General features: G+C 44.8%; 1 protein-coding gene across 3 annotated transcripts in view; it reads left to right on the top strand.

Annotated features, from left to right (window-relative positions):
• Positions 1-16,074, top strand: part of LOC148477124 (protein brambleberry-like) — a 73,891-nt gene that overhangs the window by 50,206 nt on the left and 7,611 nt on the right. For all 3 annotated transcript variants that reach the window (XM_088457182.1, XM_088457181.1, XM_088457180.1), the window contains exons 2-8: positions 2,571-2,818; positions 3,358-3,486; positions 9,247-9,432; positions 9,771-9,993; positions 10,675-10,791; positions 11,273-11,452; positions 12,883-13,089. In XM_088457182.1, coding sequence (XP_088313308.1) covers positions 2,579-2,818; positions 3,358-3,486; positions 9,247-9,432; positions 9,771-9,993; positions 10,675-10,791; positions 11,273-11,452; positions 12,883-13,089 — 1,282 coding nt within the window. In that variant the 5' untranslated portion in view covers positions 2,571-2,578. The remainder of the gene's footprint in view (positions 1-2,570; positions 2,819-3,357; positions 3,487-9,246; positions 9,433-9,770; positions 9,994-10,674; positions 10,792-11,272; positions 11,453-12,882; positions 13,090-16,074) is intronic.

The raw sequence follows: 16,074 nt of genomic DNA, 5'->3' as shown, positions 1-16,074 counted from the left end.
CTGAGCAGCCATATATTATATACATACTGCACCAGCCACCACTATTTATACACCTATACTGCACCAGCCACCGCTATTTATACACCTATACTGCACTAGCTCCCATTTATCATCTTATCACCTGAGCAGCCATATATTATATACGTACTGCACCAGCCACCACTATTTATACACCTATACTGCACCAGCTCCCATTTATCACCTGAGCAGCCATATATTGTATACATACTGCACCAGCCACCTCTATTTATACACTTATACTGCACTAGCTCCCATTTATCATCTTATCACCTGAGCAGCCATATATTATATACATACTGCACCAGCCACCACTATTTATACACCTATACTGCACCAGCTCCCATTTATCACCTGAGCAGCCATATATTGTATACATACTGCACCAGCCACCGCTATTTATACACCTATACTGCACTAGCTCCCATTTATTTTCTTCAAAATGTTACCATCCACCATGTACTGTCCCTCCTATACTCTCCCACTACACTCCCCCTTTGATAGCTCTATTGCAACCTATGCCCACATCCCTTTATACATCTGTATTACGCACTATACTGACCCTGTGATGTCTCTGTATTGCACACTATACTGGCCCTGTGACGTCTCTGTATTACACACTATATTGCCCCTGTGACATCTCTGTATTACACACTATACAGCCGCTGTGACATCTCTGTATTATGCACTATCCAGCCCCTGAGATGCCTCTGTATTACGCACTATCCAGCCCCTGTGACACCTTTGTATTACGCACTATACTGCCTCTGTGACACCTGTATTACACACTATACTGCCCCTGTGACACCTCTGTATTACGCACTATATTGCCCCTGTGACACCTCTGTATTACGCACTATACTGCCCCTGCTACGCCTCTGTATTACGCACTATAATGCCCTTGTTACGCCTCTGTATTACGCACTATACTGCGCCTGTGACACCTCTGTATTACGCACTATACTGCCCCTGTGACACCTCTGTATTAAGCACTTTACTGTCCCTGTGACACCTCTGTATTAAGCACTTTACTGTCCCTGTGACAACTCTGTATTACGCATTGTACTGTCCCTGTGACACCTCTGTATTATGCACTATACTGCCCCTGTGTCACCTCTGTATTACGCACTATACTGCCCCTGTGTCACCTCTGTATTACGCACTATACTGCCCCTGTGACACCTCTGTATTACACACTATACTGCCCCTGGTACTCCTCTGTATTACGCACTATACTGCCCCTGGTACTCCTCTGTATTACGCACTATACTGCCCCTGTGACGCCTCTGTATTACGCACTATACTGTCCCTGTGACACCTCTGTATTACGCACTATACTGTCCCTGTGACACCTCTATTACGCACTATACTGCCCCTGTGACACCTCTGTATTACGCAGTATACTGCCCCTGTGACACCTCTGTTTTACACACTATACTGCCCCTCTGACACCTCTGTATTACGCACTATACATCCCCTGTGACTCCTGTTTTACGCACTAGGTTTGCCCCTGTGACACCTCTGTATTACGCACTAGGTTTGCCCCTGTGACACCTCTGTATTACACATTATACTGCCCCTGTGACACCTCTGTATTGACGCCTCTGTATTATGCAATATACTCTCCCTCTGTCGTGTCCTGCACTCTCCCTGTGACGCCTCTGTATTACACACTATACTGCCCCTGTGATGCCTCTGTATTACATACTATACTGTCCCTGTGACACCTCTATTACACACTATACTGCCTCTGTATTGTGCAATATACTCTCCCTGTGGTTCCCTGCGCTCTCCTTGTGACTCCTCTGTATAAAGCACTATACTCTCCCTGTGACGCCTCTGTATAAAGCACTATACTCTGCCTGTGACGCCTCTGTATAAAGCACTATACTCTCCCTGTGACGCCTCTGTATAAAGCACTATACTCTGCCTGTGACGCCTCTGTATAAAGCACTGTACTCTGCCTGTGACGCCTCTGTATAAAGCACTGTACTCTGCCTGTGACGCCTCTGTATAAAGCACTATACTCTGCCTGTGACGCCCCTCTGTATAAAGCACTATACTCTGCCTGTGACGCCCCTCTGTATAAAGCACTGTACTCTGCCTGTGACGCCCCTCTGTATAAAGCACTGTACTCTGCCTGTGACGCCTCTGTATAAAGCACTATACTCTGCCTGTGACTCCTCTGTATAAAGCACTATACTCTGCCTGTGACTCCTCTGTATAAAGCACTATACTCTGCCTGTGACTCCTCTGTATAAAGCACTATACTTTGCCTGTGACGCCTCTGTATAAAGCACTATACTCTGCCTGTGACGCCTCTGTATAAAGCACTATACTCTGCCTGTGACTCCTCTGTATAAAGCACTATACTCTGCCTGTGACGCCTCTGTATAAAGCACTGTACTCTGCCTGGGACGCCTCTGTATAAAGCACTGTACTCTGCCTGGGACATTGCTGTGTATATAATGACTTGTTACAATGTGTTTGCAGAACAAGTTATAGGGTAATTATCCGATACCGCAGCACTGACCCCTCTGTTCTCCGTCTAGGTCTCACAATGTCTCTGCACAGGCGGCTCCTGCTTCTCGCCCTCCTCACCCTCCCAGCACATAGTGCGGCTTTTTTTGGCTGGTTCACCCGCAAGCCTTCAAGCCAGCCCTCTGCGCCCCATAAGGAAGTGAATCCTGACCCCAAGTCTCTCCCCAATGCTCCGTTTGAGATGACCACAGCGGATGACAAGTTTCTGGCTGAAGCCCACCAGCTGGAGCTCTCCCCGCTGGACAGCTGTCACTATAAGGTGGGCTACACTCCCTCCCCCTCCTCTCCCCGCTGGACAGCTGTCACTATAAGGTGGGGTACTCTCCCTCCCCCTCCTCTCCCCGCTGGACAGCTGTCACTATAAGGTGGGGTACACTCCCTCCCCCTCCTCTCCCCCCCTCTCCTCGCTGGACGGCTGTCACTATAAGGTGGGATACACTCTTCCCCCCCCCCCCCTCCCCCTAAACCCCCCCTCCACTCCCCCCCCTCTCCCCGCTGGACGGCTGTCACTATAAGGTGGGATACACTCTCCCCCCCCCCCCCCCCCTCCCCCTAAACCCCCCCCTCAACCCCCCCCCTCTCCCCGCTGGACGGCTGTCACTATAAGGTGGGGTGCTTCTGTTACACTGGGAGAAGTATTTCCCTCTAGATTGCTAGCTCTTGTGTTTTCATCTTATGGAGAGTACAGACATGAATGCTAGATAGTATTATTATTTTTATTAGTGTTTTGAATTTTACGAAACATTGTGAACTATGCAGTGAAAAATGTTTGTCTCATCGTGTTAATGGCGATTACAGGTTGTGAGTCTGCTGAGGGCGTCGTGTACAGAGATGTCGGAGGAAGAGATTGCAAAACTTGGGGTGACGCTGTTCAACTGTCAGGCAGAGGTAGAGGGGCGTAAGACCTACCCCTGTACTGATGATATGGTGAGTGTTATTGTGCTGAGATGCCACCTGCTGGCTGTGTATGTGTAGTGCAGCCACTGCTTCCCATATACCTACTGCAGTGTGATGTTATAGGAATCGGGATGCAGTAATAGTCTATTACAGTCCTATAGTGTAATTCTGTTATCACTTATAGAGTGGGTGACGTCTTCTTATAAACAGGCTAGTCCAGTATAGCACTGACTCCTCCCGGTTTTTATGCTGTTTCTACTAAACTGGGGGTCTATTTACTAAGCCTTCGATGGAGATAAAGTACCAGCCAACCAGCTGGTACTTTATCTCCATCCAAGGCTTAGTACATAGGCCCCTTATAGCGGTGACTGCTTTGTCCATTTTCCTTTGGTCATGCAGGGACTGTACCGTGTCATTATACATCGGGAACATTACAGCTGTGTAAGTTATGGCCACTTATGCTATCACACAACCTGATCCAGCAAAACACACACACACATACACACACACACACACACTACAGCATCCAGGCAAACACTACCATAAGTATAGCACCCGCACTTCTGCTGGCTCTTTAGCAATCTATAAATGTTCCTCGTGTCTGACGTGGCGATTGTTGGTGGCACTTGTGGAAGCCTGTCTGATGGTTCTATCCAATTTCCTGCAAATCTGTGGATGATTTCTACTCCTACAGGATTTTCCCAGACTTGCTAAGTATTACGGATGTGTGTAAGGTAAGGGGGGCGTCCCTATGTAGTGCTGCGACGCATAGCGATCGCAATGGATGAGCATTTCCTCGCCGTACGTGAACGCAGTTGCGCTCCATGGAGAATCAGACCCTAGGTTAGGAGGAGTGCGGTTTAGTAGTGTAATGGGTAGATCTGGAGACAGGTGTAGTGTCTGGGATGTGTGACTGCAGGCGGCATTGTCAGTGTTTAGGGCCCATTTATCAATGATCACGTGTGCAATGCGATCGGGACGGGATATCAGTGCCCATGATCGCATGGCAGGATGCGATCATACAGCACGAATGGATTAAGTTGCTCCGTCCCTGCGATGTGCTTGGAGTGAAATGACGGCGTCAGCGGTCTCACTCCTGTTCCTGGACATAAGCGCGTGTGTGGTTTACAAACCACGCGTGCGCCGTGGCCATTGCAGGGAGGGAATCCTCTCCTTGTAATTTGTACAAAGTATAGCCTGTAGGCTACAGCAGCACAGCGCCATCTTCTGACGACATCGCGCAACTCCATCTGCTGACAGCTTTGCGTCCCCCATAGAAATTTAAGGGAGTTTGGCTGTTGTGGGAAATGGAGGGACAGTCCCTGCATAATACATCTGGGGGGTACAAAGCGGTAATTGCAGCAGATAGTTCATACTACAATAAATGGGCTCCTTTGTGTGTTTGTCACTCTCACACTGCGCGCTCTCTCACTGCGCTGCAAACTTTTTTCTTAAAGTGAACCTGCTGCACCCCGAGAAGAACTTCTTTTTAAGGGTTTTTTTTCCCAGTGATAAATAAAAAAAATGTGCACAAAAATAAAATATTTTTTGCCTGTTTAAAACAAAAAAAAAATCCTAACAGAGACACATGGGGGTGAGGGTCGCACCAGACTGATATAAGAAACCTACTTTCAAGTCCCTCAGGACCTGAAGTACATACAAATAATCATATACCAACTAGATTAATTAAACCTCCACTTAGTGGACCAATTTTAATATGTTGGTGGTGCTCCCCAAAGTCAGGAAAGGAACAATAAGAGACCAAAGGAGAAAGAAGACTTATCGTTGGGGGCACTCATATAGAAATAAAGATAATTTAAAATATAACTTTTAATATAATGTTACTAAAACAAGGTAACCTACACAGACGGACATACATACAAGCAACATATACCTTATATTTACCCTTATAATTAAGGGAGCCAGCTCATATAAGGAAAAAAAGAGAGGGATTACCCTCTATAGAGTCCAGAAATTTTTTTTTGGTTGAGCGACATCAAATTAACAGAGTAATCCCTCTGTGCAGTACAATAACGCACCGCTAAGATAACAATAGTATTTATCTGATAAGGATAATACCACCCCACGAGTAGCAGCAACTGATAGCTGTCACTCACAATTTAGTAACACAATAGTATATTTCAGAAGATATAAAATTTGGCTCTGATCACAGAGCACAAGTGCATATGATTGGGATATGTACACACACAGCTGTGTATCACATATATAATTTGTCGCTATTCCTGATATATAACATTGTCGGGATAAATTCCTGCGCACACAACTGTAGTAGATCTATCCACTGTCACAGAACATGAACAATTTAGATCAAGTGAGCAGGAAAAACATGACAGAGGAAATAGAGGCACAGCTGTGTGTAATCATGTGTATACAGAATCATGAAATACAACAAAACCCTGTGATGGTCAAACTAATAGGTTTATAACCAAATCATACCACTGCAGTGGGTATTAATCAATCCTTCTAATAATGTACATATCCACAATGCCCATTTATTAATCTAAATATACTGCCAGAATTTGGAAGTGCATGTATCAAGAGGCTGATCCTCAAATAGCAAGTGACAATGTGCTAGGAGACTAGCACATATAATGAGTGTGTGCACATACAAATTCACTTAGCTTGATACAAATTGTATAAGGAAATCCTTCTAGTGTGCCGCTGCTCCACGGGGGAGAGATGACTGTGAACACGCACAGAGGGCACAGGCTATGGAGGAGACGGTAGCGGCAGTGGGATTCTCCCTCCACGCGGCTTCCCCAGGGAGATACCTGGTCGTCTCATGCAGGTTCGGCGGCAGATGCGGGGAAATCCTAGCTCATTGCCGCGCGGGCTGGTGCCTTCCTGCTCCAACAGCCTGCTGTGACTCAAATCGGATGACGTACGTTTCGCCGGGGGCGGGGGCTTGATCACATCAGAGTGATGCATGCCTGGGAACCCCATTCTTAAAACGGCCTGTCAGCCAATCCTAGGCCTATGTGCGAATGATGGACAGATTATCTGTCCAATTAAAGCAGGACTAGAGATAAGGGTAAGGAGGAATGGGATTAATTAGAGAAAGAAAAGAACGGAGGGACATATATTTATAAACATATTTCATTCTGTTATGTAGAAAGAAAAAGAGAAACATTAGGTAGAGCAAAATAGAATAGAATAAACGAGACCCAAAGAAAGGCATTTATATACATAGAGTTAATAGTATATCCCAATCAATCCATATAAGGTTGGCAAACGCAATATCGAGAAGCTACTGCTACCATTAGTGCATTAGATTAATTATGCATGATCCAGTATTTTCTGAATGATTCTAATATAATATATGATATAATCAAATGGGACCTAGGATGTATAGGGGTTGGTATAGACAAGACTACATAAATTACCATTAACACCATACACTATACAATGTACAAGGAGGTGGAGTCATAATATTCATATTCAAGTACACAGGGTTCCTTCCTATCTAACAATCATATGATATGATGAGCACATCCTGTGCTTACAAATATACAGGGGACATTGCATCATAAATCCTAGATGCACAGAAGACCCCATACCGTAAATCAAAGAGATGATATAGAATAAACATTCAGAATTTTGCTTTAATGCCCCATGGTGCATATTAAATCCCCTAACGTTTCTAAAAATAACTAAACATCATAGTCTCCCTAGCTGAAATTACATGAAGAAGAAGCCAATATATGTACTAAATCGTCCTACAACATATTTATACGAAATAATATGCACAAGAGAGATCTTGATCCCAAAATAGATGGGGGGGGGGGGAAGAGAAGAGAGAGAAGGCCAATAAACAGAGAGTCTTAAAGTCATGATTCCTATCATTAATAGAGTACCCTGTATAAATAAATCTCCTTATTGGATTAGAGTCTGCAAGTATCCAAAATAGCTTGTCCCGTCTCTAATGTCAAGATAATGAGGAAACTGATTCCAAAGTATTATAGTACATAGGTATAGAACAACATAGAAAATTAAACACTGGAGTTGTATATACCACGTTGTCTCTTGATATAGCATACATAATGCAAGAAATATAAAGTCTATTGCTAAGCCATAGTCAGGACCTATCACAAACCTTCCTATTATTAAGCATCTGTATAACTCACGTTATAAGGGTGTATAATGAGTCACACGGATCTTATTGACATCAATATTAAATTGATAATGTCAAAAGATATATGCAATAAAACAAATGAAAATATGAATATTAAATAAGAATAAATATAAATAGGAGATATATTTTATTCAAGATTTTAGGAGAGGGTTTATAGAAAAGGGCTATAGTTAATGTACTCATTTAGTCCTCCTGGTGAGAGTGCCCCTAATCTAAAAGTCCAGAAGCTCTCACGTTTCAGGAGTTCCATTATATGTGCTAGCCTGTGCCCTCTGTGCGTGTTCACAGTCATCTCTCCCCCGTGGAGCAGCGGCACACTAGAAGGATTTCCTTATACAATTTGTATCAAGCTAAGTGAATTTGTATGTGCACACACTCATTATATGTGCTAGTCTCCTAGCACATTGTCACTTGCTATTTGAGGATCAGCCTCTTGATACATGCACTTCCAAATTCTGGCAGTATATTTAGATTAATAAATGGGCATTGTGGATATGTACATTATTAGAAGGATTGATTAATACCCACTGCAGTGGTATGATTTGGTTATAAACCTATTAGTTTGACCATCACAGGGTTTTGTTGTATTTCATGATTCTGTATACACATGATTACACACAGCTGTGCCTCTATTTCCTCTGTCATGTTTTTCCTGCTCACTTGATCTAAATTGTTCATGTTCTGTGACAGTGGATAGATCTACTACAGTTGTGTGCGCAGGAATTTATCCCGACAATGTTATATATCAGGAATAGCGACAAATTATATATGTGATACACAGCTGTGTGTGTACATATCCCAATCATATGCACTTGTGCTCTGTGATCAGAGCCAAATTTTATATCTTCTGAAATATACTATTGTGTTACTAAATTGTGAGTGACAGCTATCAGTTGCTGCTACTCGTGGGGTGGTATTATCCTTATCAGATAAATACTATTGTTATCTTAGCGGTGCGTTATTGTACTGCACAGAGGGATTACTCTGTTAATTTGATGTCGCTCAACCAAAAAAAAATTTCTGGACTCTATAGAGGGTAATCCCTCTCTTTTTTTCCTTATATGAGCTGGCTCCCTTAATTATAAGGGTAAATATAAGGTATATGTTGCTTGTATGTATGTCCGTCTGTGTAGGTTACCTTGTTTTAGTAACATTATATTAAAAGTTATATTTTAAATTATCTTTATTTCTATATGAGTGCCCCCAACGATAAGTCTTCTTTCTCCTTTGGTCTCTTATTAAAACAAAAAAAACCCTGCAGTCTTTTCGAATTGAATGTATTCATTATACTGTGTATTTCAAGATATGTGTGTCCAGTTCAGATGAGTGACGCATTGTAGATCAGCGTAGATTACTGTTCTGTGTGCGGTGGTGTCACACCCTTAACCCTGCATCCCAAACACCTGACAGTCAGAATCCTGACACCTCAAGGTAAGCAGCCTAACCCGGACCCTCCCCCCTCCCGGTAGCTGGACCCTCCCGGTAGCTGGACCCTCCCGGTAGCTGGACCCTAACCCTCCCATTACGCATTCTAACCTTAAGTTGATCCCCCACCCTCTAAGTTGTACAGCCAGGAACAGAGCTTCTCATTTCATGGAAACGTGACCGGAGTAGATGTTTGTTTTGTATTTGACCAGACACTTGCAGACTGCACGGCGCCCATGGACCCAGATACCTGGAATGCTTATCATATTGTCAGCAACAGGGCGCGCTCAGTCTGCTACGCCACCCGCCAGCTTCATTTCCGCCGCAGGACAGAGCTGACGGTCAACACGCTGGTATCAACAGCCATGGGTCAACTGGAGGCCATGAAAATGCTGAAGGTAATGTTGCATGATGATGCCACAAGGTAATATATTCTGTATTAGATCAGTGTATAACCCGGTATGATCTGCACGTGCCTGGATGGGACCCTTACTCACTGAGCAGCCACTGTGAAGGGTTTGTGGGTAACGCTGAGGTTGTAAGTCGTTCTCCCTGTAATAGAGGGCGCTTGAGCCAGGCCGTGTTACACAGCGGAGTCTGTTTCCTCATTGCAGCAATACATGGCAATCTGTGCCTGGTCTATAGGATGTAACCCCCCAACTGTCTTTCCTCCCATAAGAATGTCACCCAGTAGTTGGGCATGTAGTGACTGTCTCCTGGTGGCGTCTCTCTGCAGGACGGGCAGGAGGAGCTGAAGGAACTGACATCGGAGTCACTGCAGAAGGTCCTCACTAGCCAGAAGGATCTGATAACCCAACAGGAGCAGCTGCAGAATAACCAGGAGGAGATGGAGGGCTCGATCAGCGGCAACCTGGAGATGCTGGCAGAGGAGAAGGCGCTGATCGCCAGTGGGCACCACCTGGTGGCACAGATGATAGAAGGAATCGCTCAGAAGATGGGTACGGAGAACCCCTCTGTCTTCCTTTTAGCACAGCACCAGCACAAAACGAACTTTCATCTACATGTCATAAAGCGCTTCCAGCCCGACCTTAGCGCTCCCTGTGTGTGCCGCTATATCAGCCGTTCTAGAATGTTTTTAGGTGTTAGAGAAACCTTTTTTGTGTTTGGTCCATTCCCACAACAGACAGCCACAGGTACGCCTGCCAGGTCATCCCTTTAATTCCGGACATGGGAATTACATCGGTTCTGTGGCTGATTAAAACCAGGAAAAATGGAGACTTGAAGTCACCCAGCCACAGAATCTGTATAATTCATGTCCTTTATTAAAGGGATTATGTGGCAACCCTAGACATGGGACACCTGCAGATTCACCCCGGCTGGTAATGGCCTTATAGGCTTTGTGAGCACAAATAAATAGTTCCAAGATCAGTCCTGGAGCGGCAGCTGGTTATGGCACCGCCAAGGCCGAGCTTCACCCGACTGAGAGCAGGGTGGTGGTTCTGGTAGTAGAGGAGTTGCCAGGTTTGGTTTATGGAGTTTGGTTTGTCTTTATTTAAAGGGTATAATCTGGTTATTACAGACACCAGAGTAACACACCTGTATTTCTGTGTATCCTGCTGCATTACTCGCTCACTGCGCACCCCAGGGATTGATGCCGGTTCTGCTTGTTCTGTCTGTAGAGAATGTGACCGGTCATCTCCTGGAGCAGGACGCAGAAGTGCAGGAGGGGCACAGGACGATTCTGGCTGACCTATCCGAGGTCCGGGCCCGATCCCATGAAGTCTACTCCAAAATTGGTAGGTTTACGCTTAGGGGTAGAATTATGCTACTGGGCGGTCTTGACCTCTAGGTTTAATTTGCCACTAAAGAGCAGATCACGCTAAGCTTTGTATTCAGTATTGGTGGCCCTTTACATTTTCAGGTCAAATCGACAGAGAAGTGGCTGCTTTGTGTGTGTGTGTATGTATGTATATATATATATGTATATGTATATATATATATATATATATATATATATATATAATATTTTCTATCTATCCCCTGGTCTTTACTAGAATTACTCATTGTGTCTATCTCCAGCCATTGTGGGGCTTTAATGCTGATAAAAATGAGGGGTATGAATAATAATTCTCCGGTTTGTCACGTTGTCCTGTAATAATGATGGTGCCTGATGTCCCTTGTGTAATGGGGCAGATGGGGTGCTCTGCTGCTACCAACCTGCCATCCAGCTGAGCTGCGGGTCAGATGCCATGATCTCTCTCTCCCCTATCTGCGCAGAGTCCAACCTGGCGCTTTTCCTGTCATACCAGAACAAAAGCGCGCAGTATTTTGATGTCCTAATGGAGAAGCTGCAGCGGATGAACCAGAGCCTGGGCACTGTGCTCTACGCCATGGACCACATGCATCGGAGTGTGGAGGACCGGCTGAGCTACATCCAAGCCTTCATCAGCTGGGCAGGTGAGTCTCTGCCAATTCTCTGCTCTCAGCAGCATCAGGTCTTGTGTGACGTTCCCCAAGATACAATTGTATGGTGATACCTTCTGTGAGGTGGGACCCCTGTCTGGTGGTGGGTCACGGTCTAGCAATTGTCTCCAGAGGACTGTTGACATTCAGAGACCCAGGGAATGATTGGGTCAGTCATGGGGGGAGCTCTGACTGCTTATTAATTTGGTCCTGTGACAAAAGATTGTGACGTGAGTTTTTATCCAATCACACTGTCACTATTTAGTTTGGGAAGGAGGATACTTTGTGGTCTAGAAAACCCAAATATTTCACCCCCCCAATAAAATTACTTCACCATAGTGAGGCATTGTTTAGGGCTGCGAGGACGCTGCAGGCTCCACTACGGCACATAAGCCAGGCAGCGACAGCCACAGAGGGGACGCTGGTTAATGCGGCAGCCGGTGCCCACAGTATCTGGGTCACTGTTGGGTACTATTAGTAGCTCGGTTTGTAATGCTTAGCTGTCCAATCATTCCGCAGTTCATGTCCAGGGCCGTAGCTAGGGTAGTGCGGCCGGTGCCATGGCACAGGGCACCACAGGTCAGGGGGCGCTGTTTGGGCCATGTCATATTTCTGTTTATCATTCTTGCTTGTAGTTTCCTCTTATTTCATCTCCACCATCTCCTGGCCTCTCCTATCTCTTCCCTGGCCTTTCCCCATGAGGCCATGGCTCTTTTTTGGGTGCATTCTGTCCCTTTGAAAAATGGGGGGGCGCCAATGCTCTTTCTGGCACAGGGCACCAAAAAGTCTAGTTACAGCTCTGTTCATGGCTCATACTGTAAGGAATCCTCTCCCTGGCTCTTGCCCTCTGTGGAGATCTTAAACTGAGCTGATTCACAGAACTCACTATATGGATCATTAATCTATTTATACAGCCATAGCAGATCTAGCACATCCTCTGATTTGGATTCTCACCGGATCTACGAAATTGTTTTTGTAAATTGGCGCTAAAATCTGTAAAGCAGGTGTTCTCAACTCCAGTCCTCCAGTACCCTCCCAACAGGCCAGGTGTGTGGAAACCTATAATCCTGCACAGGTGAGGTAATCTATGTTGCTGGGTCAGTAATTATCTCACATGCTTCCACAGACAAATCCTGAATACATGACCTGTTGAGGGAACTTGAGGATTGAGGCGTAGAACCAGCGGTTGTACAGCATATTGGAGACCATGATTCTCTTCTCTCGAGACGATGCCCCTTCTAATACATCATCTGCTGGCTCTTTAAACGTCCTCTCCTGTGTGGCGGATAGTTTACTCGCCAGATCAGTGTTATAATATGTAGACTTAGAGATGTACAATGTAAATTAGGAATACATGAATCTCTAATTATGAAACTAAGCCAAACCACCTATGATACGAAACACGGACCAATACTTTGTTGCAGGCGGGAACCTGAACGCCATATACACGTGCGTACTCCACGCTGCCTACTTTCTGCTCCTGGCTCTGATGATGTCCTTCCTGCAGACTCCTGGCTTCTCTCGCGCAGTTCTGCTTGTCCTGATAGCGGTGAACGCCCTGTCCGAGCTGAACCACCACGCCTCGCTGGGATTCCGGTCTCTGACAGCGTTACTGGTGTGTACAATTATCGGTGAGTCTGGTAATTCCACGTAGGGAGCCCCTCGACAGTGCGATTTCTGGTGATCTACAGGTCGGTTTCCTAATCTTTAAGTCGGTTAAAGTGAAATTATTCTGTTAATCGCCCGTATAAGCTTCCGATGGTTGCTATGAGTGATATCGGATTATTCGGTAATAAGTGTAGAACAGGTGACTCTGTGAAAGTTTCATTTACTAAATTGACTAAAAAAAATAATTTTCACTGATTTCAGAGCCTCGAAGTTCAAAACAATTAAGGTGCAAAAACCTCCGTAGGAACATTGAAATGAATGGACCCATTAAATGCCTGGTTTTCATAGTTGTGCACTTAATGCCAGTGAAATGAGTAGTCAGTTACTAGACAGAGGACCTCATTCAGAGCCGGTCGCACAGAGCGTGCGGTTGGTCTGAATGAGGGGAGGACGTCTTGAATTTTCAAGACGTCCTCCTTTGCGGTGGTAAGGCTGTGGGTTAACACATCCACAGCCTTACGACCGCCTAAGGTGATGGTCGCGATGGTAAAGACCATCGGGGCTTACGACGAGACCCTAGGGTAGGGTCTCCCTTGTCGTAAGCCCCGGAGAGCTTTCGGCTCTGTCTGAGCCGGAAGCTCTCCACTGACATCACTAGTGATGTCAGTGGGGCCGCCCCCAAATGGTAGGCGTTCCCATGGGAACGCTCCCGTTTGGGCTGCCACCCCCCCCCGGCCCGCTTTCCAAACGGGGCGAGTTGTCAATCAACATCGACAGCTTGCCCCCTTTGGATCGAGACCCGCTACGACCGGCGCCGTCGTGCGCATGCTCTGTGGGGGGCCATCGACCCGGTCCGAGCGCATCGGCGCTAACGACCGGGTCTGAATGAGCCCCAGAGAACTACCAAGAGGTTCTACTCAGGTGCTGCTGGGGGTAGTGATTCCAAAGCGGTTGTTAAAATTAAGGCTAGTCGCCCTTAAGCAGATAAATGCATAGATATGGTGAGATAAACAGCGCTAATAACATTTAAATAAAACTTAATCCAATGGAATGGATTGTGTATATGAAAATATTTAATAAAAACGGATAAAAATAAATGATAAATATGTATATGCACACAGTATCTAAGCCTTTTTAACATCAATAAAAAGAAATCTAGGCAAATAACATATGCATAAATACTTTTAAAAGGATTAGTAAACAATCAGTTGATATTCGGCATCTGGGACATTTTGGGTATAATGCACGGACCACCTGTTCCTATTATAGCCTGGTAGGAATAGTCTGTTGGCTGGTGTCACATGTATAGTGTCCGACCATCTCAGATAGTTACCACATTGGTCCAGTGATGTCGGGTTCTTTAGCAGAGAAGGTCCTGCATGTTGTTGGTCCCTTGTAACGCTAAAGGTGCGTGTACACAACAATTTTTTTGAACGATTACCGATAACTATATCGTTAATTGTTCACTTTCTGAGTTAAAACGATGAACGATTATCGTTCATGCGCGTTCACGTTTGTAGTTCAGTCAGACTGACCAACTGAACGATTTTCAGTAAGGGAATATGCAAAAATCGTTTGTAGTTCAAAAAAATTGTTCATTATACTTTAAAAAAAATCTGACCGATAATCTGACAGAAAATCGTTCATAAAATCGTTGGTAACAAAATCGTGTGTGTATGCAGCTTTAAGCGCATACATACAACGATTTTTTGAACGATTATCGTTAACGATATCGTTTATCATTCAATCGTTGAAAAAATCGTTCACTTTCTTAAGTTAAAACGAACGATTATCGTTCATGCGCGTTAACTAAAATCGTTCATTTACTAAATGTAATGAACGATTTTTTTTTTGAGCTACAAACTATTTTTGCATGTTCCCTTAATGAAAATCGTTGAGTTAACTACAAACGTGAACGCGCATGAACAATAATCGTTCATCGTTTTAACTCTGAGTGAACGTTTTTTTCAACGATTGAACGATAAACTATATCGTTATCGATATTCGTTCAAAAAATCTTTGTGTGTATGCACCTTTAGACCTTTGTGGTTGGAGTTGCTGCAGATATGATAGGTGACAGCCGCAATAAGTCCAGATATTGAGAGGACCCAGAGCTTGGTCCAGATGCTGATAAAATCCCAATGCAGCAGGCAATCCAGTACAGAGTACACCTGACACGTTTCCCTGTGTCCCACAGCTTTATCAGTTACTAGACAAAGGACACAGACATTGGGACGCCATGCTGGAGTTGTCCGGAGTATTCCAGGTGCTCCTGCATCTTGTTTCCATGGCTGTATAGCTGACCAACATTTTTAAATGGGCTTTTTGTCCGATATCAATGGAGGTTTAGGTTCCTTTTTAAGTGATAAATGTAGTATTTTGATAACGCTTACTATTGAAATCTCGCTGGAATTGAAGTAGATGCTATCAGTATTCAACAATTGGTGCAGGTCTTTTCCCTTTTATTTTAATGGCGGTTTCAGTGCCTACGTACATGGTAAAAACACCATATAATAGTCAAACGTTAGCACCCCCCAAATTCCATGCTCATCGCCACTGTTAGAGACACAGAGCTGGTTCCCACGTCATAGGGGCATGGATTGGGGCTGCAGCCTATGATTTCGGTGGGGGGGGACACATCTTCCCTCTCCCAGAGGCACCCAGCCCCCTGCTATAAACATGCATCCGTAAAGATTGCTTTCCTATCTACTGATGTGGGGGCACTTAGCAGTGCTGTGAAGCTCCGTTTGTGTCAATAGCCCATTCATTGTAATGGAGTTGCTACATGTGGTGCACGGCTCTAATGAAATGAATGAGCCATTGACATTAATGTGACAATTGTGCTAACCTCAAGTCACTATGTAATTGGTGCACTCCCATACAAATGAATGGACTTATTCAAGTGCTTGAACATTCTGTGAATGCACTGAAAGCAAAGCTGTCAGAAGTGAGTATGCACACCCGGGTATGGATGTGTAGTAATCAGTGGTACATGCGGGTGCATAGAC

This window comes from Taudactylus pleione, unplaced genomic scaffold (genome assembly GCF_031769625.1).
Source record: "Taudactylus pleione unplaced genomic scaffold, aTauple2 ptg000744l, whole genome shotgun sequence".
Lineage (NCBI taxonomy): Eukaryota > Metazoa > Chordata > Amphibia > Anura > Myobatrachidae > Taudactylus > Taudactylus pleione.
This window is presented reverse-complemented; position numbering and strand designations above follow the sequence as displayed.